This window comes from Melospiza melodia, chromosome 8, assembly GCF_035770615.1.
Source record: "Melospiza melodia melodia isolate bMelMel2 chromosome 8, bMelMel2.pri, whole genome shotgun sequence".
NCBI classification, from domain to species: Eukaryota; Metazoa; Chordata; class Aves; order Passeriformes; family Passerellidae; genus Melospiza; species Melospiza melodia.
In genome coordinates this window covers 269,809-295,050 of record NC_086201.1, presented here as the reverse complement: position 1 = coordinate 295,050, position 25,242 = coordinate 269,809, and the positions used below count along the sequence as shown (strand labels likewise).

At 42.8% G+C, this 25,242-nt stretch overlaps 1 protein-coding gene across 6 annotated transcripts in view; it reads left to right on the top strand.

The window, feature by feature from the left end:
- The first annotated feature begins 1,036 nt into the window (after positions 1–1,036).
- Positions 1,037–25,242, top strand: part of TANC1 (tetratricopeptide repeat, ankyrin repeat and coiled-coil containing 1) — a 60,352-nt gene continuing 36,146 nt past the window's right edge. For 3 of the 6 annotated variants that reach the window (XM_063161457.1, XM_063161456.1, XM_063161454.1), the window contains exons 1-2: positions 1,037–1,114; positions 15,706–15,780. In XM_063161457.1, the coding sequence (XP_063017527.1) occupies positions 15,720–15,780 (61 nt within the window). In that variant the 5' untranslated portion in view covers positions 1,037–1,114; positions 15,706–15,719. Of the gene's footprint in view, positions 1,115–12,886; positions 13,013–15,705; positions 15,781–20,719; positions 20,822–22,858; positions 22,956–25,242 lie in introns of those variants that run through there. The other 3 variants (XM_063161455.1, XM_063161458.1, XM_063161459.1) reach the window with 3 other exon arrangements.

Here is a 25,242-nt window from a genome sequence, read left to right as displayed (position 1 = left end):
GGAGCTAAATATTTTAACGCTCTTGCTGCCCGGCATTATGTTCAGCCTTCAAATCAGTTTTGTGGATTTCTTCTGCAGTCTCTCATTCTTCAGTATCTTGGAAAATATGGATGGATAGATTGGGAATGCTGTTCAGAGGTAATGCCACCTCTACACGTGCTTGCGATCCCTCATTTGTACAGGTAAAGAACACACTGGCTTCTCTTGGAGCAGCAGCGCTGATGTCATGTGGTTTTGCCATGGCAGCCCCATACCCTTTTGAAGGTGCTGCTTTCCAGGACGCAGTTTGTCTTTTTCTGTATTGTGGGCAGGGCCGCTCTCCTTGTTCCTCCTACACCTGGCATTTCAAATCTGGCTGTCAGAAATGCCTTGTGTGGTCCAGTTCAGAAAGTAACTTGGATCAGTCTGAGATCTTAACAGAATCACAGAATGGGTCAGTTTGAAAGCGACCGCAGTGGTTCATCTGGTCCAACCTCCCTGATCCATCAGGGTCATCCCAGAGCACATGGCACAGGATTGTGTCCAGACGGTTCTTGAATACAAGCACCTGTGGAGGGAGACTCCACAACCTCTCTCTGCAGTCTGTTCCAGACCTGCTGTTATTATTTATACTACTTATATTCCACTCGTCTTTTGCCGTGTGCAGCCTTTATAAGCTCCGACGCGATTACTTTCGTGTTCCTGACGGAAAGCTGCTTTGGTGGAAGTGGATGGCCTCCGGCGCGGGGCTCGGGGCAGGAGCCCCCAGCCCCGAGCGGTGCCAGTGGGTTCCCAGGAGCAGAGCTCAGCCGGGCGGAGCGCAGGGATAGTGGGGCGCTCCGAGCAGCACACGGTCCGCGGGCCCGGGCCCGGCTCTGCGCGGTCGGTGTTGGTGGAGCGGCACCGCGGCTCGCGGAAGGGCGGCCGGGCCGAGCGGGCACTGCCTCGCTGCGCCTCACCCGGCGCTCCAGCCCGGCCCCGCTCCGCCCCAGCCCGTCCCGCGGGGGGCGGGCGCTGCCGCCGCCCCTCCCGTGAGCTCATCCCGCCGCCGCGCCTGCCCAGCCCGGAGGAGCCCGGAGCAGCCCGGGCTGGGCCGCGCGCGGAGCCCGAGGCGAGGGGCCGGGCCCGCCGCTGGGTGAGACCTCCCTGCCTCTTCCTCTCCTTCCCTTCTTCGCCCCGCGCCCGGCCGGGCCGGGGGCTGCGCGGGGTCGGCGGGCGCGGAGCCGCCGCTGAAACTTTGTGGCGGAGGAGCGTGTGCGGGCATGTCGGGCAGGCACGGGCCGGGGCCGGGGGCAGGGCGCGGCCCGGGGCCGGCGGGGTGGCCCACCGCTCGTCAGTGGCCCGGGGTGGCCGGGGCCGGCACGGGCCGGGGGAGGCGCTGCCCGGGCGGGGCCCGGCCGGGATTTCCGCCTCTCCGGCCCGCACTGTCACGTTTTGGTGACTGGGGCGGTTTTCATGCCATTACCACTAAAGATCTGGGGGGGAGGGAAAAAAACTGCTTTCTTCAAAACTTGCTTTCTTGGTGGTGTTTGTGTTTGGTTTCGGTATTGGAAGGCGAGGAAGAGCCCCTGAGAAGAGGCACAACGCCCGGGCAGAGCCGGGCTGCGGGGATGGGACGGGACGGGACACGTGCGTGTCTGTGGGCAGCGACCTTGTTTTGACGGCTGGAGCAGAAGGGCCTGCCCTAGATGTCATCAGTGTTCCTGCTGGGATCTCAAGCATAAAATGATAAAACGATAAGCTGATTAGTTTTTAATACGTGAGTTACTGATAGTGCATAGGAACGGTGTATTTTAAAGCAGACTTTCTTAAAGCTCTCCGATTTCTCAGCATTTGTTTGCCATAGCCTCATAACGCATATTTGTTAGATAGGGGACTGGGTCCTGAATGACTGTTTTCTAAAACAGAATGTGTCTGGCGTTGTCTTTGTGTGAGGTCAGAGCCCGGGGATGGAAGGAGGTTGAGATGCGCCTGGGTGTGATGCGGATGTGTCCCCTGCCCCTGGTCCCCGCTCTGTAGCCCCGCGGGTGGCAGTGGCACTCGCCTGCTCTGCCTTGCATGGCGGTTCCTGACGAAGCCGCTGCTTTTGCACCATTTGGAAAGCTAACAGCTGAGGATGTGGGAGGTTTACTTTGGGCTTCTGTGACTGCTGGGTGTAAAAACAGTTGGCAAGAGGTTTGTTCGCTGGTCTGGAGTATTTTAAATGTTTTACTCATCCAGCCTACTTCAGAGTTTTGCAGGATTATTCAGTATATGCAGAAGTCCTATGTTACTTCGTATTTTTGATAACTGTTGCTTAAAAATAGCCTGATACTTAAAAATTGAAAATACCAGGGAATTTGGGAAATAAGTGTGATGCCTTAGATCCTGGAGAATTTCCTTCCGCTGTTATTATACAGTGGCCAAAAATGAACCTTTCCCATTTGTTCTGATCTGCTGTATAAGTGCTGTTTAAGTGAAAAATGGTAGTATATTATTAAATAGTGCCAGTGAGCAAGGTAAACATAAGTACTGCTTCTTTTTGCCACTGTTTGGGTAGTGCATTCAGCGCTTCATTTATGTGGATGCTCTGAAGTTCTGGTTGCCTTGCTTTCTCAGTGTAGCTAACCATTGGAATGTCCAAATAGTGATGAATTATATCTGCTTTAGAGCCAAAACATATTTGTTTCATGGCCAGAGTTGCTCAGCTTCCCATAAGAGTATGTAGGAAAAAAGACATTTTGTGTGTATGACCACAGTCCTGAAGTTGATGCCATGGCAACTTTGTGATCTGAATTATATGTTGGAAGGCAGCTGAGCAGTCTTAGCAGAGGTGTTTGTTTTTCTTTAGCTGAACTTCTTCCCCTTATCAAGATAAAACCTTTCTTTGAAGGTGGAAGATTATTTAGCAAGTTTTTAAACTCCTGTGCATGTAAGAATATTAGCCTGATCTGTTATTTGTAATGACATCCATAAATATCTGTAAATTGTAATTTATATCCATTATTTTAAAATTAAGGTTTATATGTTGGGATGCTGTTTTGACTAAAAAGTGGTATTTCAGGCTCTGTCAGGAGCTAGATCTTCATATTTTCTGGAAAAATAGATAAAGGTCAGCTTTGGGTTTATGTGTGGGAAAGTCTGAGAAAACTGGGTTAGTTCAAGCCTTTTTGTTGCTTTCAGCTCCCAAGACTTGATGTGGAGGTTGGAGAGTTTTTTTATCACAAAGCTGCTGCAATGGAAATAAAAATCACAGCATATGGCCTACCAAATGTGTAAGGTCTTATTTCTTAACAATATGTTTGTGTATAGGAAGCACCACTGTTAGAAAACTGACCTCTGGGTATTGAAGGCATAGCGTAACACCAAGAAGAAGAAACCCCAGAAGCAACCTCTAGAACATTACGTGATCCTCACTACGTTTGGTTTTGTGTTTAACTTTAGTTTGATAAGTGCATATTTTATTTATTTATTTATTTATTTATTTTTAATAAGTTTGTTTTTGTGGAGCCTTAACCTCTCTGATCTTATCGTGAAGGGAAGTAAATAAAGGGATCAGTTGCTCATTAATGCAGAATATCTATTGTGTGGTCTAACGTTAATATGTCTGTTTGCTCTGCTGTCTCCTACTATCCTTTGCTTTTAAAATTCATTGTTTAGCATGACTGAATTAATCCTTCTGTATTCATTGTACTTGAGAAGTTCTGTAGAGGTATTTCAGCATGCGTAATTGACTAGATTATTTATCTTAAGTATAAAACTGTAGAGCTCAGGGGATGATCTCTGTGCTGTGTTTGGGCTCTCCACAGATATTTTGGAGTCTCCTGTGGTGTCCATCTCCTGCTTACTGGAGTGAAGGAGAGTCTGAACTGGAGCACAGTTTATATTTCACTTGGTTTGTGCTTCAGTCAAACAGGGTACTTTTCATCTCCTTTTATAGCTAAAATGTCCTCTTGTTCCCCCTCCCTGTTTTAGCTTCATAAATCTTGAGAGGTTTATCCAGGGTAGTGATTTCAGATTTTTGTGCTGTGTAGGTGATACATCACTGTGTGGGCTTTTTTCATCCGTCATTGTCATTCCTGCTTCTTGAAGGATATTCATTCTAGTTCATGTTCATGGAATTACGTTAACTTCTGAAAGTCCTGTTTCCCTTGCTGTGTTTCTGGAATTTTGTTTTTGCTCCCCCTCTCACCAAGAGGAGGCTTGCTATGCCATAGGCCTAATCTGTAAAGGTACTTTGTTACTAGAATATTCGATTTTGTAATATCTTAGCTTCAGTGCTTGGCCTCCTTGTGTAAGGTATGGAGATACTCCTGTGCCTGAGGGATGTTCATTAGAGTGTGGGAACAAAGGGCCAGGCAGCTGTGCCTGTGAGAGGTATTTCTCCACTGAGTGATTGGGAGCATTGCTGGCACATGGGCTTTGTTTCCTGAGGTGGTGTCATCTATTTAATATTTCACATATTTTCTCCTCTCGATCTGGAATACTCATTTCTAATGAGGGTGCCAGTTTGAAAGCAGAAGCTCCTCTGGCTTTTGGAGTGACTGGCTGTGCAGATCAGCCAGCTGGACAGATGTGAGTGTCCCGTTGGTGTCTGGTCCCACGGGACAAGTCCTTGGTGCTGGCAGAGAACAGTTTGCTGTCAGCCTCGTGGCTGGTGTGACACCTCAGCCTGGCATTCTTGCTGGGCTGCAGAAGTGATGTGCAGTGATGGCAGTGGTGAGTTCTGCCACAGCCCTTGCTGAAATTTAAGTGTCTGGTCAAGTCAAAAGCTGCCTTTTCATGCTGTGGAAGTTGGTGTCAATGCTCACTGAATTATGCCTGTCTGACCTTTTTCTGTAAACACACTGTGTCAACAGGTGCAGGGTTATGGTTTGCAGGGTTTGTGAGGTGACTGACTCGGTGAGGCACTCTTTGTGAAGCACTTCTCAGGCACTTTTGCAGTCTAAATGGCTAAAATAATTTTGTGAATGCAGATAGCCTTGAAGCCATCTAGTTCTTCCTCATGTGCATTAGGGAATTCAGCTGTATCTAGGTGTGTATGAAATTGGAAAACTACATGCAGCTTAAAGTTGTAGTTATCTTAAATATTGTAACTACATAATAAATATATACAATATATAAAATATATACAAAGTTACAGATATGTGTTTTGAGTATCGGAGTGGTTTATATCAGCTGCCCTTAATTCATGGTGATGCAAATTAGAACTTGTAGATTATCATTAAATGCAGATTTCCTCCATCTTTTAGAGTTCTGTAATACACGGTGGTCTTAAAAGAGAAATAAACACCACAACCTACAGTAGAATTGTTTGCAGTCTCATCTCGCTCTGCAGCAGAATTCCCGCCGATTAGTGATCAAGTGGCAGTGGAATTTATCTCTTCTTATTTTTAAGAAGAGATACCTGGGTGGCCCAGCTCTGTCAGAATGACCCCACATAAGAGATGTGCCAGGTGACAGTGGCGCATAGCCCGCCTGACACAGAGGTGTCACAGCTGTCAGGGCCTGGGGGGATCCTGAGGGTGGTCAGGACAGTCCACAGGCACACAGGACACGGGGCAGTGTGGGATCCTGTGTGGGATCCCAAGGGTTGGTCAGGACAGTCCACAGGCACACAGGACACGGGGCAGTGTGGGATCCCAAGGGTTGGTCAGGACAATCCACAGGCACACAGGACAAGGGGCAGTGTGGAGTGTGGCCATGGGAGAGCGTGGCTGCAGGCAGGAGCCTGAGTGCTGAAGCTCCTTGTCCCTGAGTTGTTTCATACCTTTCTGCCTGCCTGTGCCCCATCTAGATCAGACAAATCTGTAATTAACATATTCAAGAATTGCAATGTTTGCAGCAACGCCTGAAGACTTTGTAAGAAATCTTTTTGGCTTGATGCAGGCTGTGGTGGGTGCTCTAATTCCGATGATCAGGCACCCTTGGCCGCGGTGGAGCCTCTGCCCGCCCTGTGGATGTCACCAGCTGTCACATACACCTGCTGAGCAGTGGGAGCTGGGGTCACCTGTGCTTTGGAGCCCTTAAAGTGCATTTTCAGATGTGTGTAGGGTGAGGGGCTGCTGCTTGTTTGCTGCGTATTTCATATATTTGATAATTAACTGCTTTAAGACCAAAGGGTTCTGTAAAATGTTTGCTGCACTACACTGCAGTTGTGTATGTGGAGTAGGTTGTTTTTTTGTGTTGTTTGTGTTTGCTAGTGGGGCTTTTTTTTTTTGTTTATTGTTTGGAGGTTTTTGCTTTCCTTTTTATTTTTTTAAGACTCGATCTTAGTCGTGGCTAAATTTAGCTCCAGCAGGAGAGAAGCTGGAGCTTGTTAGCACACAGGAAACGCCCTGACAGGAGGTTTTTGATGTGTGTGTTTGTGTGTAAATGTGAACTCTGCAGCTCCACGATGGAGTCGGGCCTGTGGACCTTTGGGTAGGTCACAGTGGTTTTACATCTTTATATGTTGTCTTAGATTCTGGTGGAACTTTGCTACATGAAGTAGTAAATATGTCTTTTAACTTGTCAAAAACTGGTAGTTTTAAGTTAAATCCAAAGCTATCCCTCTTAAAACAGCAGAGGCGTTTAATTGCTGAAAAGACAGTTCAGATTTTATCTCCTTCAGCTTTGTGTTATCTAGAAAAATACTAGAATTTGTGTAGTCTAAAGACTGTGCTTTTCTCTTTTCAGTCATTTACAATTCAACTAATCCATTTCTCTCTTAGCAGGTGTCCCCTTCCTTAGGATCTATATTTCTGACCATGCTTTAACAATTCAGTATTTGAACAATATCCAAGTAAGAGTAAATAGAAGCACAATATAACCTTTGCTTTTTGGAATTTAAATGAGGTGGAAGTTGGTAGAGGCTTGAGTTTGATTCTTTTTCTGTGTTGTGTGGGGGTTTTTGTTGTTTGGGGTTTTTTTGTTGTAGCTTTTGAACAAGAATGACAAAACACAAAATATTCTCGGTGTGGGTTTTAGGGAGACTGGTTTTGTGTTTTACACCAGAAATGCCTTTGAGTTCAGTTGATTATTTAGGTCTGTTTTACACTGGGCCAAATACCACTGAGGTTGCAAAGGGATTTTTTTTTTTTTCTGTTAGTAAGGACTGACTTCCTAGATTTTTCTATAAAATTTTCCATCAACTGAAAGTTTGAAGCGGAATATTGCTGCCACAAAGACTAGGCATGATAGGATAAAATTTTCAGTGCTTCCTAACTACTGATACAGAATGTTTATGCTTATGCAAAAATTCCTTTGAAAAGATAGGAGACAAGCCATAAAGGGAAGACTTTGCTTTACTCTCAGATAAACTGTACTTGGCAAAGGTAGAATGGAGTATAGGAACATTGTGCCTTCTAGTGTCATGTACTAATCTGTTGTGCAGCTTCAGAATTCAGTGGTGCTGGTATATTCAAAACTCTAGCAATACAGAGCTGGTGTGTATGTTTTTGTTTATTTATTCTCTGTCTAAGCCTTTCTTTGTGCCACTGTGGTATGTCACCAGCAGCTTATAAAGTGTTTTATACTCATTTTGAGGTATTGGGCATAGTTTAAAAGTCTGAGGGGGAAAAAAGACCTAATTAATATTGGGTTTTTTCCCCGACCAGAAGTGTTGCACTTTGTCCTTTTAAGGCAATAAGGAAAGAAGAAAAAAAGTGACATTAAATTATTTTTTTCTGCTGGAGTTCAAAGCTTGGTACAAGTCTGCACCAGAAGAATCTGCTGAATGGTTTGTCAGGGAGGAGTTGTTTCTCTCTTTGCTCCTCCATGCCCGTGCAGAAGGTCCCCCAAGGCTCTTGCACTGTGTGTGCAGTGCGTGCCACCAGAGCTGCCTTGGGTCTCACTGGGGATCTGGGCTTCTCCAGAAAGCTCCTTTTGCACATCCCAAACATCTGCCTCACTAGCATTTGGGGAATCTCCCACTGTCCCACCATCTGGTAGAAAAAAGTTTACTGTCTACCTGTTTTCATCATCTCTGCTAATAGGAAAAACAGGTGCTTTTCTTCTCAGTGAGCCCTGCTTGAGCCTCCTTTCTTCAATTCTCAGCCTTCCCCAGGAGAAAAACTGAATTTTGTTTCTTTGCAGTATTTCTTCTGTTGGCAGGATTTTTACCTGAATGAGTTCTTGTTGGCGTTGCATTGCTTCTCTTGGTGTATCAGTGGACTCTACTCATGTGATGTACCATGGGCTTGTAGGTGTCTCAGGAGCAGGTTAGGGGGAGGCAGTATGCACTATCTTGGCAAACTTGTAAAGATTTACACAGACTTAAGATTTTAATGAATAATTATTGGGGTTTTTAAGTGTAAAAGTCTGTGTTCCACTAGTAGTCAGATTCTGGTTGTGAGGATTTAAATTTATTTGGTTTGGACGCTTTCGTGTGGAAGGAATGCTTTCTGGCATCTGAGTTAGAAACTGTAGTGGTGCTTGGCTGTTTAATTACTGAAAACAACAGGACAACCGTAAAATTTTAATAAATACGGGCTTGCCGGCTATTTAATATTTTTGGTAAGAACATGTAGGATCTTGTCTACACCAGGGAGTTATTGCAGGATGGAGGAGGGTATGAATGCGAAGCTGTTTGCCCCTTGTATAGGCAAGCCTTTAATTTTCTTGAGTGAACTCTGGGATGTTCTGGGTATTCCGTGTTCTTGTCGTTAATTTGAGCTCTGCAGGGGCTGACAAGCAGTTAGGTCACACCGCAGGGCTGTGTGTGGTTCATGTGAATGACCTCCCTAGTCTGGGCGCTGTGTGTGTCAAGGGAGCCCACGCGTGCCAGCCGGGGCTCGGGGCAGGCCCTGTGTGTGGTGCCACGGGGGCAGGAGCGTGCAAACGGCCGATGCTGGTGCTGTAGCCAGGGCTCCCCGTGCCCTGCACTGCACGCTGCAATGAGGGCGATTCGAGGGAAGGGAGTGCGGAGAACAGGGAGTGCTTGCTTGTGGCTTGCACTACAGGAGAATGCCTGAGTCTGGTCCGTAAAACAACACAAGCGGGTAATTAAAAATGGAAGGTTTACATTTCACGAGAGACAGAAAAAGGCAGCATCCCAGGATCTGAGGTGGAAAGCAGGGAGAGTAATATTTTTGCTTTGCCTCATTCTGATGAGTGACATTTCAGGAAATAGCCAAGCTAATTGAACAGTTTGTTGTGATTTGGGGGAGTGGCATTCCTTCCTTCTGTATCTGCTGTGAGAGCCTTCTTTTTTCCTACGTCATCTCCTCTGTAAGCACAGAGCAGATGAATCCCATCTGACACAATGCAGCAGGAGCACAGGGCTGACCCCAGTGGCCATCCTGTAAAGGCTCCACCAGTATGACCTTGAGAAAACGGGGCTTTGCTCCCCTCAGGTGAGATGGAAATAACATTGTTCCCCTTCCTGCAGGCTGCTGTGAGCTGTCATGTGTTCTGAGATGCTCTGAGGTTAAAGAGGCAGTATATATAGGTACCCAACATACTTTCTGGATTATGTGAATTTAATGTCCGTTCTTTAGGCATCCTCAAAAATGTTAATGTTTAATTCCAAAGTTTGCTCATTTACTTGTCCACAAAGATATATACCCTTCTTCATGTGTATGTGTGTAGTTGTGCTGATGTGTCCTGGATAGTCCAGTATGTTTGAGCTTTGTGCTCCTTGTGTTGCTGCTCGCTCCCACATTTTAGGGTCACTTAGCACTTGCTTTTCTTTTATTATTTTTGGGAGGAGGAGGGTTGCAGGAGGTACTGTCATGTTATATTAATTGTTACTAACTGTCTAAGCCAAATCCAGCGCAGTGATCAATTTAGACAGTTATGTTTTCTGAAGGAAGTAATTTTGCTTTGTATTTTTGATAGCGGTTTCCAAGATTTTCTTGTGTGACTTGCCCTGACCAGGGGGCTGGACCAGATGACCTCCAGAGGTCCTTCCCAACCTTAACCATTCTGTGACTGCCCTTATCAAAGTCCTAGTGAGTCCTAATATTTCCTTTCTGTCATTTTGGATATTTCAGGCTGTTGCACATGTATCACTCTACCTCTGGTAACTAAAGCTGAGGATAGTTATCCTAAGGAAGAAAACATAAATATCAATTTGACATCAGAGTAGTGTATTTTAAAAGCCATATTAAAACCTTCAAAAGTGTTTACATAATCATATACGTGTTCATCTCTGCCTGTGAAGCAGGAAGTAGTGTGTTGTTTGTGTACAGATTTTGGAAAGAGCTCTGCATTTGATTTCTAGAAAAAGTGAGGGGCTGTGATTCCCAGCCATTTCAAGATCAGGTATTTTGTGATTTGGGTTTATAGTAAACATACTGTCCCAGAATTTCTAAGGGTAGCTGACATGGGGGAGAAAAGATTCACACCAAATACAGGTGCATTTTCTGGTGTGTGTTTGAATATAGATTTGTAGTGTTAGGAGAAAACTATTAGTAAAACAGGAGAACTACTCCATGAAAAAGCAGACAATAAAATCCTGAAAATACTTGATAAGGATGAAGAATATAGGAGATTTGGAAATAAGGATGTGATAAGGAACTAAAATAGAAAGAAGCTTTACCAGCACCGTCTTATGTTAGCATTCAAGGAAATACAGCTGTCATTAGTGTCATGTTTATTTAAAAAAATTAAAATCTCAGGCATACTAGATTAATTGAAAACCTGCAAAGTAGCTGTGATGATGAAAAAAGTCACCTCTTTTGTATTCTGGACATAATACTGACCTTGTTTGGGATTTTGTTTGGATTAGTTAGTTTTAATTTTGTTTTGTAAGTCATAACTGAAGAAAGGGAAGACTGTAGAAGAAGGTAGATGGCTGTGGTCTTGGCTTTTTCTCTGGAGGGTCTCAGCAGAATGGGAACAGAAAATCTAAAACACCTGTGCTGTGGTCAGAAAAGCCGTGAACAGGTAAGGTTTTCAGGTGGTGTTGGCGGCTGCTGCTCTTCTTTCCTGTGTGCCAGCCAGGTGATTCCGCTCGTGATTCTCCATCTGCAGGATTGCTGAGTCCTTCAGGTTGGTTCAGACAGGGGCTTGTGACCTTTGGAGTGGATGCTTCTGGCTTGTGAGTGCTCTCCATCTGCTTCAGCGCAGATCAGCTGCTTCAGTGCTTCAGGGTGGTTACAAGTAGTGGGGAGCAGTAATCTCTGAAAAGACGATAAAGAGTGATTTTTGCAGTGTCTGGCACCTGCCCAAGAGTTTTGGACAGCAGTCAGGTGAAGCGACCAGCTTTTCCCCTGTGTGTTGGCAGCCCTTGGGGATACTGGCCAAAATAATCAGCAATTTGGTAAAAGAGTAACATAGCAGAAAACTAGGTGATTGCAGGGCATAATAGTTACAGGGTTAGCAGGGCATAATTCCACTTCAGAAGTGAACAACAAACTGGAAACCTTGCTGTTGTTTTGCAGTTTCCTTTTAAACTGCTGCATAGCTTTCACTCGGTCAGATGAGAAGGAGAAAATGTGGAGTGTCTCACTGGTAAGTTTAATAATGATTAGATGATTGAGTGAAGAGCAAATGATGCAAATGTACTATGGCTTGTCAGTTTTGTATCTGTATTGTATCTCTTTTGTACTTAGATTGATCTTTCTGCATTAGAAATGCCTACAAAGGGTAAAGGCCATAATTGTTTAGGGGATTGTATAAAAATATTTCAATAATAACAATTTAACTTTAGTGGGTCTGGCTAAATATAATGTATTGGAAACATTATATATATGCCACTTTTTACTCGGCTGTAGGGACAAAGGGTCAGGGACAGACCTCTCCAGTGTATGCTTTATCATTTTCATTCATGCATTTGAATAATCATAACAGAAATATATCTCACTGGAAATTGTGTCTTAAAAGTAAAAACACTATTCTCTTCAAGTGTCTGTTCATTCATGAACTAGTAGTCGCATATCATGGGATGTGCCCTCTGTTTATTACAAAATGTAGTAATTTTGAAGGATTTTTTTACTTACTTGATTTGTTGGATCAGTAATACCTTGCTCCTTTAAGTATTGGTTTTTTGCTGTATATTCCTCTTGTTTGAAACCTGTAGTTCAGCTAAAGGACTTTGAATTTGCCAGAAAAGGGAAATGTTGGAACTTTTCTGTGTGATACACAGAATGACACTCTAAATGTATTTGTAGGCAGTGAAAGCAGTTCTGACTAAATGAAGTTTTCTTTTGAAGCTTAGGATTTTGGGATTCAAAGATTTGAATCCTTGGATTCAAAAATGCAAAGTACACTTTAAAAATACAGATTATTTGAAGCATGTGTTTCATAAATCCCACGCTGAAAGGTGGCAAATACTTAAGTACTTCTGTGCGGACAGTAGACTAAGATGTTCTACCCTGGATTTCTTTGCAAATAAGTGCTCATTGATTTTCAGGATCTAAATCTGGAAGCTTGAACACAGCTGTGGGTAGTAATGTAAGGAGTGTAAATGTCAGGAGTCCATGGGCGTTAGCTCAGGTGCGTACCTGCCGTGTGGGATTAGTTTATTTGACCTCTGCAGTAGTGATGAACTCCTGTGGGTAGATCCTTGAAAATAACCCTCTCCAAAAGGCCAGGGAGGTGCAACAGGAGCTGTGAATCATCTTGTTCCTGATGTTGGTGTCTTCAGCAGGAGTTTTACATGGAAAATACTCCCATGCAAGGAAGTTGCTGAGTTTTAAGGAGAGACTTGCAGGCTGAGTGAAAATGTGGGGAGATTTTTCCATCTCTGCTTTTCAGAGGGGATTCCTCAGGTAATGAAGTACTTAATTTACAAAGATTGAGACATGAACTGGTGCATGTTCCTGTGCTCCTGACTCTTTCCACGGGCTAAGATTTGTGTTTTATAAAGCTGACGATACTTTGGAGTTGTTCATAAAGAAGCTGATCATTATAAATTCTTGAATCAAGGGACTTTTCTGCCCTTTCCCTTCATGCTCTGAGCAGGAAGCATGTATGGAATGGAATGTCCTCTGCCTCTGAAGAAAGCAGTTGAACTGGTGGGAGGACAGCATCCATGTGAAAATGATCTTGGTGTGAGCTGGGAGTCCACCTTTGTCAGCAGCTGACAGGGTCTTCAATTCAACAAGCAGAAGAGTTCTGTTGGGACATGGTTAGTATTAGCACTCTGGGATAACAAGTCCACATCTAATACCCATTTTAAAATGGGAATGATAGTTTTTAAATCTTTAAAAAAACCCAACAAACACCAAACAAGTGGTTTCATGGCAGAATTTAAAAATTGGAATTAAGAAATCATGAATTGGAGTTGTTTACCAAAGTGAAGCAATTGCAGTAGCTGAAAGGGTTCCTGATGTCTGAGTGAGGCAGTTTTTCTACTTCAGCTTAGCTGTGAGAAGAAAGTGCAGTGTGCTTAGAAAGACAACGTGCCAGCATTACTGTAAAATATCCTATTAATACAGTTATCTTTAAAACAGAACAAATCTAGCATCTTGTGCCTGATTCAAGGGATGAGAAATCATAAACACACACTATTGCTGTTCACTTTAATTGGTGTTACTCAGGTGTGAACTGTGGGTATGAAGAAATACGTCACCTGAAGCTGAAATGCTTTTGCATGTGTGTCAGTAAGCATCACAGTAGGTGCAAATGACTTTGGTATATCTTTTGGCTTTGTTTTTTTACTTTTTGATAACATTGTCTGAAGTATTTGTAAGCTGTAGTAGTTGGTTCATTCCCTCAGCGTTCACCTGCATGCCCTGGAACGCGAATGATGTTGTACTGGGCCCAAGGTGGTGGTTTTAGCATTACTTCAGTTTATTTTTTATACCCTTCAGCTTGCAAACAAAGAGCATTTGCAATTGCTTTGCTGTTGCAGCCCTTAGGGTTAGCTCTCTCTGTGTGCATAACTCACATAGCAAAAGGTGAGTTGCTTTGGAAGTACTTATCTTTATTTTTGTATTTCATTTTATAGGAAGGAAGTGGACTTTATTTCCAGGTAGTAGGCAGTTTTCATATCTGCACTGATTGTGGTCTGAATAAGCAACCATCTTGCATGCCAGTCATGTTCTGTGTTAGACTAGATCATTGAAGAACTCTTTGCACAGTAGGGAAATTGACCTCAATTCCAAAGAGAGAAAATCTAGGATGGAATTGTCCTTGATTCCTTTTATTTGGTCCCTCATTAACCCTTATCTATATTCTAAGAATAGGAATGACATATACTGTAGACTTGCAGTTCTATATGAAGCCTGTCTGTCCTGGTTAATAGAAAATTCATACTTGTATTTGCAAAATAAGAAAGTTAAATAGAATTTGTGACTTTTCAGGTCTTCCTTCTTTTTTCTCCCCCTTGCTACTCTATTCTAGCTATGTATGTAAAGTACCTTTCTTAGATTCTGAAATTCATTAACACCTTCAGGTCCTACCATTGCATAATGCAGGCTTTCTAACATGGTGGATGGTTTTTGTATGCTTAATTTGATAAATTTATTTTGCTTTTTATCCAGTAAGTAATCATAAATCACTTCCTTTCAGTGTATTTCATGTTTTGGTTAGATGATGCAGTTTCGGGGGTGTGTTTGCGAGGTTTTTCCGTTTTCGTGATGCTGAGCTTGGGGAGGGCTGGTTAATCTCCACGCTTTGGGAAGCAGCTGGGGCTGCTGCAGAGGCTGTTGGCCCTGCAGGACGGCAGTGTCTGTGTGGTGTGTGCCCGTGGTGGCCCCAGGGAGTGCCACCCTGGGCACAGCCCCTGCCTGGCTGCCACCTGCGCGCGGCCGTCGCAGAGCTGCGTGGGCACTGTGATCCAGGCCCTGGAGACTTTCCAGCCTTCTGGGATGCTTCAGGTTATTCATAGGAGCTGAACAATTCTGTTGTACTGATTTCTCTTTCTCTGCTTTATTCCATCAAATAAAGACAACTTTCTGAGGAATCCAGTTTTTGGATGGAAGACTTTTACTTTTCCTGTTGATGTCATGTGGGGTTCATGGCAGTCTGTTACATAAGACAGCATAGTCAGGTTACGTTTTTCCCCCCTTCTTGTTGCGTTATTCCGTACCAAAGGTTTTCTTAAATGAGATACTTTTTGAATTTTTCAGTAGAGAAAACAAATGCAATTACAATTGTCAGATGCTCCCAGAAAGCTTTTTGGGAAAGAAGTGATCTTCATAATTGCTTCCATTCTGTTTTCCTTGCTTTGTAGCTGAAGTTACTTCTGTGAAAGAACTGTCTTTCAGGTTTATCAGCCCAAGTACATTTTTCTTATACTTCATACTTCTCTGAAATGTGCAGCCGCCTGCAGTCAGGCTCTGCTCACTTGAGGTTGACTGTTGGTGTGCCGTGGGGATGGAGGAGTTTGTTGCTCAGTTGCCCTGTGTGCTGTGTGTGGGCACAGGTGGGGTGGCACCGTGTCCTGCTGTTGTCCCTGATGTACAGCCTTGCAGCTGGCATTCCCAGCTGACACCAGGCTGCTCCCGTTGCCGCCAGTCAGGCGGCTGAGCTCTGCTCAGAAGTTAGGGCTTGATTTTAGTTTATTTTGCTGGGGTATCTCAGAGCGACTTACTCAGGTCTAGCCCTGTAACTGCAATTGGATGTGGAATGTGGAGAATGCTGCATTACTTTTCTGGACCAGAAGACCGCAAACTCTTAGTTGCTTAGTTCAAGTATTGAAACATTTCTTGTGCATGACCACTTTGCTTAACCAAGTGACGCTGTAAGAAATAAATGTGACTACCAAAAGGTTTCTCGTAATTACTTCACTGTTTTATTTGTATTGATCCTGTTTCTTGTTTCAACTTGTGTGAATGGACCTTGCATTTATTTTTGTTTCTCTCTGTTATTCTCTAGGAGCAACATTTAAAATGTTAAAGGCCGTTCTAAAAAAGAGCCGAGAGGGTGGCAAAGGGACCAAGAAAGACCCAGGTATGAATATTACTGTGATGTTTTATACCCCAGGTGAGGTGAGCACTGCAAACCCAGGACTGTCCAGCCTGTGGTGCAGCAGCTCCCTGTCTGCCTGCCCAGCTGCTGCCCGGGGAGCAGGAGCTGCAGCTCTGGGCCTGCCTGCAAGGCAGCTCCAGTGCAGTTATTGCTGCATCTCCAGCGGGCAGCACGGGGACAGCAGCTGGTTGTGGTTGTTGCCCTAGAAGTACTGAGAGCAGGCTGTGTGTGCTGCCAGCTCCTACATGGCCTGGGGCCAGGCCTGCTGACCACAGAAATGCACTTTAAAATGCTTATTCCTTACCTTACAAAAAACTCAGCACTGGTTATGTATTATGGGCAATAGAATTTTTATTATGTATGTCCTTTGAAAAAAATTATTGAATTAGTGAAAAGCTGTTAAGCTGGTTATCAGGTTTCTATTACGTTCTAGTTTTTGCTTTAACTACAGAGATTTTTCGAAGGTAAAAGTAATCATTATCAACAAATCTTACTTAAAATAAAACTTATTTTAATACTAACCATAAATGTAGTAGGCCACTACTTACCTGCATTACCTTCCAGGAAGAAGGGTAACTAAGAGCTCTCATTGCCATGTTCAAGGGTAAGGAAGGCCCAGCAATGCTTGTTGAGGAGGAGCAGTAGCTGTAGATGTGCAGGTGTTGGTGACTGATGTGAACATGCCTGCTCTGTGCCCGGCATGCTGAAGTCTTTGCTGCAGTGGCTGGAGAGCTCATGGGCCTGAGTGAAAGTGACCTGTTTTTCAGAGTTACGTTTTTAACTTCAGACTATTAACGTAGACTAACATTTCTAATTTTCTGATGAGTTTGATCCTAAACTATCCATTAGAGTAAATTTATGGTCTTTGGCAACAGGAACTTCTTACCCCCAGAGTAAAATACAAATAAATCTGAATACTTCTTAAATGTATAAAGAACAGAGCATAATAAAGGTGCCACATCCTTGTTTATTGGAACCTTTAAAACAACACTATCCTGTTTTCTCAGAAAGCAAGTTACATACATGTCTTGCATTGCAGCTTTTAAAACGATGCAGTTACACTGAGTCCTACAAGGGGAGAGTATTTTCACTGTTCGTTTGCAGAAACTGGTTCTGAGTTCATCTGGCAGGTAACGTGTTGTTCTTCAGGAAATTTCTGTGGTCTTGTGAAGTTTTCACTCTGCCACAGTTCCTTTCTAAATGACTGAATGATGGAAGCTATGCTGATTAGAAAAAACACTGACACTAGATCAGAGATGCACAGAAATGATCACAGAGCAACACGAAAGGCATTCTGTTAATTCTGTGTGTGCTGCTGACTTGAAATTACCAGCTGGGGTTGTTTAAACAGAGTGGGGTAAAGATTCCTGTGGTGAGGCTTTCACTGGTACATTTTTTGTTAAAATACTAGATGGAAGTTGGTTTTGGCTCAAAAGGAAAATTGGGCTGTTCAGAATGGAACTCTGACCAGGCTTTGATTAAAATCTGAAGCTTGGAAAAACCCTTTTCCTGTAGGTCAGAAAGCATGGCTTTTATTTTAGGATCTCATGACATCTGTCTGTAGTAATGTGTGCAAAAGAAGATTTTTCTCTGTTTTTGCAAATACAATCCTGCTGTATTTCTGAGCAGCAAGGGAAGATTTAGAGTGTGGGAAGTTTTTTGGTTTAATTTTTGGTTTGGTGGGTTTGTTTATTTGTGTGGGGTTTTTTGTTGTTTTTTAAGCAGAGCTCTTTTTGTATTCACGTGTTAATTAGATGTTATGGAAACCAAGTATTGGGAAAAATTGGTGAATAGTGCCTAACTGGTGAGAGCTAGAGCAAGGAGGAGTTCAGGAGCAGCTTTTTAAAAGGAAGTAAATAATTGATAGATTGGATTTCAGAGATTTGTAGTTTTTTTGTATTTAGAGATGATGTGAAAAGTTTGAAGAGACGTGTGCATTTTATTCTGTTCTGTGTTACACCAGGACTTTCTGTAAAGTTATGTCCAGTTTATTAGCTTTCTCTGTTGTTCCAAAGGACATTCCAATTTTTCCAGCTGTAAGACATTTCTCCACTTTTAGAAAAGATGTGAAGCAAGGCAAAGAACATTGATCTTAGTAGAGCTTATTTTTGCTCACTCATCTCCCTGGTCTTTAAACTGAAAACAGGGAGAAACTGAACAGCTTAAAATTTCCTGCTGTCTGGAGAGAGTAGCAATGCACCCCAGCGATGGGAGCTGACTAGAGAGATAAGACTGTTAACGTGGCCATGGCCATTCTTCAGACTGCTGTTGGAGAGAGGAGTGCAGTAGTAACTTTAGATGCTTCTCTCAGCTCTGTGGGCACATGGCCTTGATTTTTTGCTGATGAAGTTTTAAGAAATTTTTCAGGTTTTTCAGAGCTTCCAAATGTGGGAGGAAGGAGACAGCGCATCTCAGTAGGGCCACCCTGAACGCAGCTGGGAAGACTGCGTGGTCTTTTCTCAGTGTATTCATGGTTTAGGAGTGATCCTGAGGAGCTAGAAGGCAGTGAGATCTCCCTGGGTCATGGTGGGCAGCCCAGCCGGCGCAGGAGGGACACCAGAGTGATGAGCTGCAGCTGCGCCTTGACCACACGTGACCATTTGGAGTCACATTGAAAGGGCTTTAGGCTAAGCTGCAGCAGCTTATTCTTAAACTGAAGTAACCCCAGTTGTCCCATGGGTTCCATGAAAGGAATGCCTGGAAGTCTGCATGATTTAGATCTGAGTGGGATGATTCCTGTTTCACTGAATAGAACTTCCTGTTTGTGTGTTAACTCTATTTTATGGGTTTTACAGCTGGTAGGCTTGTGGAACTCGTATGAGTAGGAATGGTGGTGTTTTTTTCTGGATTGAGGGCAGGCACAGCTGTAACATTAAAAAGCGTAAAAGGGTTAAAGGACAAAAAGAAAAAGCCCTAACTGTTTTAACAGTAGCTTGTGTGGATTTTAATAATAGAATTTCTCATTTGCCCTGACATAAGGGCTTAAGAGCTGAAGTTGTGCGTAACACTTTTGAAATCTAGCTGCTGGGAATGTTCATTGCAGGTTTTAATAAATTCCTAAATTCAGGGTTATCTTGAAAAATAGGGTTTCAAGAACTAGTATTGATACTTTGAGAGAGACAGGTGCTCTGCTAAAGAGTGGTAGAATGTCTTTGTAGAGAGAACGTCTGCCTTGATCAGATGGAAGGCTGTCACGTGGGAATGTCACTTTTGGAAAAATGATACCTCAAGCAGCACCAAAAGCAGTAGTTATGGATACACAGTTGGGCTCAGACCCTGAAGTTGCTTCAGTAGAAATTCTTCTACAACAGTTTTGTAATAAACCCATTTTAAAATGGATGTATTTGGATGTGGCTGGGAGGTGTTGATAGGTAGGTAGGTGGCTGTTGTAGAATTAGATGCAATCTAAGTGAAGCAAAATGAGTGTGTTTAAACATGCACGTATGTAATTATCAATTTGTGCAAACATACACAAACACAGGTGAAGAGAGCTGTGTTGGCAGCAAGTTACGTGTAGAGCAGCTTTTGCAAGCAGAACTTAGGGATGTTATTTCTAAATGTGGATTTGAAGACAAGGTGGTTGGTGTCCATCTTAGGTAAACAGATGTGCCAAATGAACAAAATTTCAAACAAACTAAATTTTTTACACAGACATAAAACTTTTTCTGTATCCAGATTTTTTCTGGTTTTCTGCAGCATGGAGAAACCTGTCTTTACAGCCCTTCAGACATAGTTATTTCCATACAACAGAGATAACTATCTGTAAGTTGATTTTTCCTTTCTCTTGCCCTTCTTTGCATTAGTGATTTACATACTTGGTAAAGGACAGAACCTGAGGGGGAAGAACCCACAGTCTGCGCCTGTAACCTTAAAGTAACAGAAAGCGGTTTGGGCAATGTTTGAAACAGGAAGGGAGTAAACAGAAACAAGTAAAAAGTGGTGCTGTCTCCTCTTTGTTAGCTTATTGTCATCAAATGCATGTTATCTCTTTAAACTCTTCCAAAGTTTCCAAGTCCTCTAGAGATTGCTGGGGAGGTGTCTCTCCAGTGGGACGTGGCAGAGCTGTCTGCTGAGGGTGTGTGTTCTTGTTCCTTGCTCTTTGTCTTTTGCTTTGCTTTGTTAATGGACTTTATTTTCTGCATTTAAGGTAATCCCAGCTCTTGGTCTGTTTCTGCCCTGTGTTTCTTTCTACCTGCCATGGAATTGTGTGTTTCTGCTCTCTCTCCTGCTGTGTTCTCATAGTTGAGGTTTACTTGTTAACCAGTTTATTTCCTTGAGGTTTTTGACTTGACCTCTGTAACCACAAGGAGATCTTCTGCCTCTGGCCTCAGCTGAAAGCAGCTGGCTGTTTTTATTTTAATGTGGCATAGAAATTTTGTGTGTTAGTGACACAGTTCAGGCAATCAGGGCCAGAAGACTGTTGTTCAAGTTCTACTAGGTTACCTGTAAGTCCTGTTTGTGCCTAGAAGATGTGATAATATAAAGAATATACATAATAAACTTCAGAATATAAACAAAAAGTACTTCTCAATTATGATTGGTTTAGAAATTCTACAGAGCTACTCATTCTTAAATGCTTAAAAATGCTTCAGAGATAAATTTTTATTAGTATTTCCTGTTGGGTTTCTGTACTGCCAGCTGCTTTCCAGTATATTATTATATTTGTTTTCTTAAACTGTCCCAAAGTCAGCAACTCGCTTCCATTTGAGAATGTTTTTTTTTTCTAACTAAGCAAAAGCTTATTCAGTATAAAATACATGTAATGTATTTTAATTTAAAAAGAAAATAAAATCCTGTATATTAAGTTTCTACAGAACATACTCAGTTATTTCAGATGGTTTTGTAGTAGCGTGACCATTGTCGTTCTGTTGACCCAATATCAGGCCTGAAGGAACATGAATAATGGCAGTATTGTGCTTAGTTTGCAGTGTTCTTCTGCACTAAATCCCATCAGAAGTTGAACATCAAATGTAGTGCATGGTATGCGTGGAAACTTCATTGATGTCAGTAGAAATTCAGTGTGGTAAGTAGTTGGGACTTTGAGGTTTTCCAGCTTCAGGGCTTGTTAGATATTAATAGTAGTGGTCAAATAACAAGAGACAGATTATTATGTCAACAAAAAGATGATGTTTAGAATGCAGCAACATGGAGCTTTAAAGGCAGAGAATTTGGAGAAACAAGATGGGTGGTTTTGGTTTCTGAAATAAAAGTTATTGAAGTACTTATGGATTTGTATACATCAGACTTTCAGTAATTGCCTGAATATTTAGATTTTTTTTTTTACTATTTGGTCTGCAAAAAGGGTCCATATTAATAAATCTTTCCTGCGTCTTGTTTGATTCAGATCTGATAGATCAGACCTAATTTTTTTCCATACTTTTTGAGACTTAGTTTTCATTTGCATTCGTTTCCTTCTTATATTCTGGTATCTTCGTGTAAGTATCTTTGGCTTAAGTATGGGTATACAGACTTCTGAATGTTTGTATGGAATGGAGGCTTTATTTCTGCATTATGTTTCATTGCAGACTGGCATATCGTTAGTTACTTTTGTTTGTCTGCCTTGCCCTTTAGGAATATTGTATACTGAACAGGTTGGATGAAATATGAGAATTCAGAATTTCCTCTCTTTTATTCACATAATCAGATACAATTAAGAAATTGAGATTATACTTTGCATTCTTTTTCATAAGTAAAATGTCTTTGGAAGACATGAGCTATGATCGCTTGTATGAGGTTCCACCACCCCTGTTTTACTTTCTCCTTTTCCTTTCAGCCAAGGCCCCTGTTACAAGCCTGACGTGCTGCACTGGGGCAGCACTTGGAATGATAAACAGAAATGTACTGAAATTCACTGTTACTGGGTTTTGGGGTTTTTCGGTTTTGGGGGTTTTTTGTTTGGTTGCTTTTTTATTTATTGTTTTTATTGCTAGTGGCAACTAAATTGCTACTCTAAAAAGTGAAGCTGCTGTGCAGAAAAGCTTATTTTTTTCTTAAGACCCAGACCCACTATTTAATCTTTATTTTAAAACTGAGTGTTTTAAGAATTACTTGCCTGTAGCAGTAAAGGTTTGATTCTCAGCTGACTGTGGTCAGCTAAATGCAGCTTTTAACACCCCTGTCTTACATTGCATCTGACTCAGCATTTTGACCTAATACACTCTGAACCCAGCTGACAGCATCAAGGTACCATTCTGGAAAACTGAAAGGCCATTAAATAAAATAAGTTTGCCTTTTTCAATCTAAATATGTCAATTCAATTGGCTTTTTCTGTCCAAATGCTCTGTGATATTAGGCTTTGAATTTTAACATTTTGAACATTGAACTTGGAATGGAATACTTTTAAGTTTCAGTTTGACTTTTTGTTGTTACTCTAAAAATACCTTGCAACAGAGGAAGCATTGTTTCATGCTTAAAATATGGAGCTGGTTTTGATTATCTTGTGTTGCTTTGCCCACTTTCAGCTGCTCTTGTCAGTTATTTAAGAGCTTAAGCTTTTTTGCTGAGCACTCAGTATTAATGTGTCTTTTCAGAAGCTAATTCCAGGGATGTATCCCATGTACATATAAACACCACCCCTCAAAAACAATTCTGCCCTTGAAACACATATGCAAATTACTTCAGTGACCTGAATAAACTTTATTTTTCCCTGTTTTCTTTCTTTTTTTTTTTTTAAGAGTTACAGGAGAATGTTAATATTTTGTGTACTGATAAAATAATCTAGGGTGCAGAAATAAATGCCAGAAAGTGAGCAAATAATGTCAAGTACAAGCAGAGTTGGCAAAGGTTGGCCATTTAAACCATTTGTTCTAATTTTGCTGGATTGTTTCTCACTCATTGCACTTCACTGCTTCCTTTACTCAGGCTGTAATGCGTTTTCTTCCCGTTCCATGCTAGTTTCTCTCTTTTTCTTCCCAGAGTCTCGAGAGCAAAAGAATTAAATGCCGCTCTCCCCTCATGCGTGTATTTGCCATGCCAGCAGCCTGTGTCCTGTCCCAGAAGGCTGGCCGTGGATGGCTCCACTTGGCAGGAGTGGTTCTGCAGCTCCTGGTCAGTGTTTGCACGGTGTGGCTGGACAGACTGGGACACTGGACTCCCCAGGCCTCCTGGATTGCCCTCCTGAGGCTGGGCTGGCTGTGTGTACAAGCACACACATGCATGTAAGCATTTCAGAGACATAGCCCTTCAAGAGCAGTGCTTAGTGTTTTACAATAAAAATGAAGCACCTCATACTTGGTCACTGAGCCAGGTTACAGAGTTCTGTGTACACTTGCCTGTCAGTTCTGTTGAAAGACTATCAAACCCACTGGATTTCATAATCCTTACACGGTTTCTTACTGCTTAGACATAGAGATGCCTTGTTCTGGAAGGGACTTCCCAGTTTGGATGGCTTTCCTTGTTCCTACAACTGTTTTCTTTTTCCCACATGTAGTTTCCTTCTGAACTTGTCTGTAAGGTCTCATCCTTAAATATTTGTTAGGGTGAAACACATCCTGTGGAGCAGAGTGGACTTTAAGACTGTCAGTGCTAGTGTGTAGTCACATCAGTGTTGGATGTGGTGGTGTCCTTCACTTCGTGGGGTTCTCAGGGAGCCTTGGTCAGCAGCAGCATCCTGCACTTTTTTTTCTTTTTAACACATCTGAAACAGAACTACAGAATTGAGGATTTCTTCCATTGTAGCATGATTTTATATCAGATTTTTTTCTCAAGTGGGTTGAGAGTCGTGTTTCACTTTAGCAGAAAGGTTAAGGGAGAGAAAGACAAAACAGGCTTTCCCAGAAGGGCTTGTTGAGGGAGTCCATGGAACATAGTTTTCTCTGTGGCTGCTCTCAATATCCAGGATCAAAGAGGCTGCATGTTCATTGTTCAAGCTCTCACCGCTGTAAAGGTAGCGGTCCTATTCCTTCATGTTAAAAAGTGATCTGAATTCCACATTTGCATCAAACTCAGTTTACACATATTTTGGTAATGTAGGTGGCATTCTTCTGGTTTCTAAGCGCCTTATATTGAATGAAGAATTAGATGCATTTTATAATGTTTAATACTGATACAGACAGGTGTGAAGGTTTCCGTTTTAGTTATCCTCCCTATCAAATAGGATTAGTTTGAATTTAAAATTCAAGTTCTCTTTTAGAATATTAAGCTCTATAAAATTATTACTGTAGTTGGCCATCCTTGTATCTCTTTGTATCTAAGAGAAAAAAAAAGGAGTTTGTAATCAGATTATGCCAATCAGTTGCATCCTTAGGTGCAGCTAAACTGGGATTTGATTTTCATTCTCCAAGATTTTTGTGTGTGGTTTATCAAACTTTTTGTTTCTGTGGTTGCATTGACCACTGAGTAAGAACTCCAGTGTTGATTGATGCTTGTGCAAGGTTTTTGTCCAGAGGCTGCTTGGCAGTGGAAAATGTACAACTCAGAGTTTTAAAAAAAATGGACGTGGGGTTTCACAAGACCTTCCCTTATGTGTTTGTTTTACAAACTTCCACTCCAGAACTGATGCAACCTGCTTTATACTCTGGTAGATGCCTGGCAATGTCATGTAATTTTAAAGTATTTTTCTGGGGTAGTTTTGGGGTTTTGTGTTTGTGTGGCATCTACTAGTATCTGGGCATTTTAACAGATCGTATTTTGACAGGTATTTCTCATGCATTTTTCTAATATTGTTTCCCTAATGTTAAATTGCTGTGTGGGAAGCATAATCTATTACTGGGTGAATCCCACAAGTTTGGTAATTTTGGGTTTGTCTTGTCATGTGTAGAGCCAGATATGTTACAAGAATTTTCCTGTGATTTGGATGAAATGTGGAGATTGGACATCAGTCCAGTTTACACAAAATAGAAAGTGCAGAATTAAATGGAATTATTTTAGAGACTTAGGAAAGGATGATGTAAGCATGTAAAAAGCTTGGCACCCCTCGTTATCTCGCATGCAATTGAATTGGAGGCAGCCCCAGAGGAGGTTCCTGGTGCGGGTGTGGATGCTGCCGTGCCGGGCCGCGCGTCTGTGCCTTCCTCAGAGCTGCCGCGGGCTCGCTAGGGCAGGGACCCCGCAGTGTCCCCAGGGAGCCCTGGCAGCCTGCCCCGGGCACAGAGCGGCCCTGTCCTTGTCCCCGATGAGCGGAGGGAGCCTCGGAGCGGCCCTGTCCTTGTCCCCCATGAGCGGAGGGAGCCACGGAGCGGCCCTGTGCCTGCTGAGCAAAGGGAGCCTCAGAGCGGCCTTGTCACTGTCCCTGTGCCCGCTGAGTGAAGGGAGCCTCGGAGCGGCCCTATCCCTGTCCCTGTCCCTGCTGAGCGAAGGGAGCCTCGGAGCGGCCCTGTGCCCGCTGAGTGAAGGGAGCCTCGGAGCGGCCCTGTGCCCGCTGAGTGAAGGGAGCCTCGGAGCGGCCCTGTGCCCGCTGAGTGAAGGGAGCCTCGGAGCGACCCTGTGCCCGCTGAGTGAAGGGAG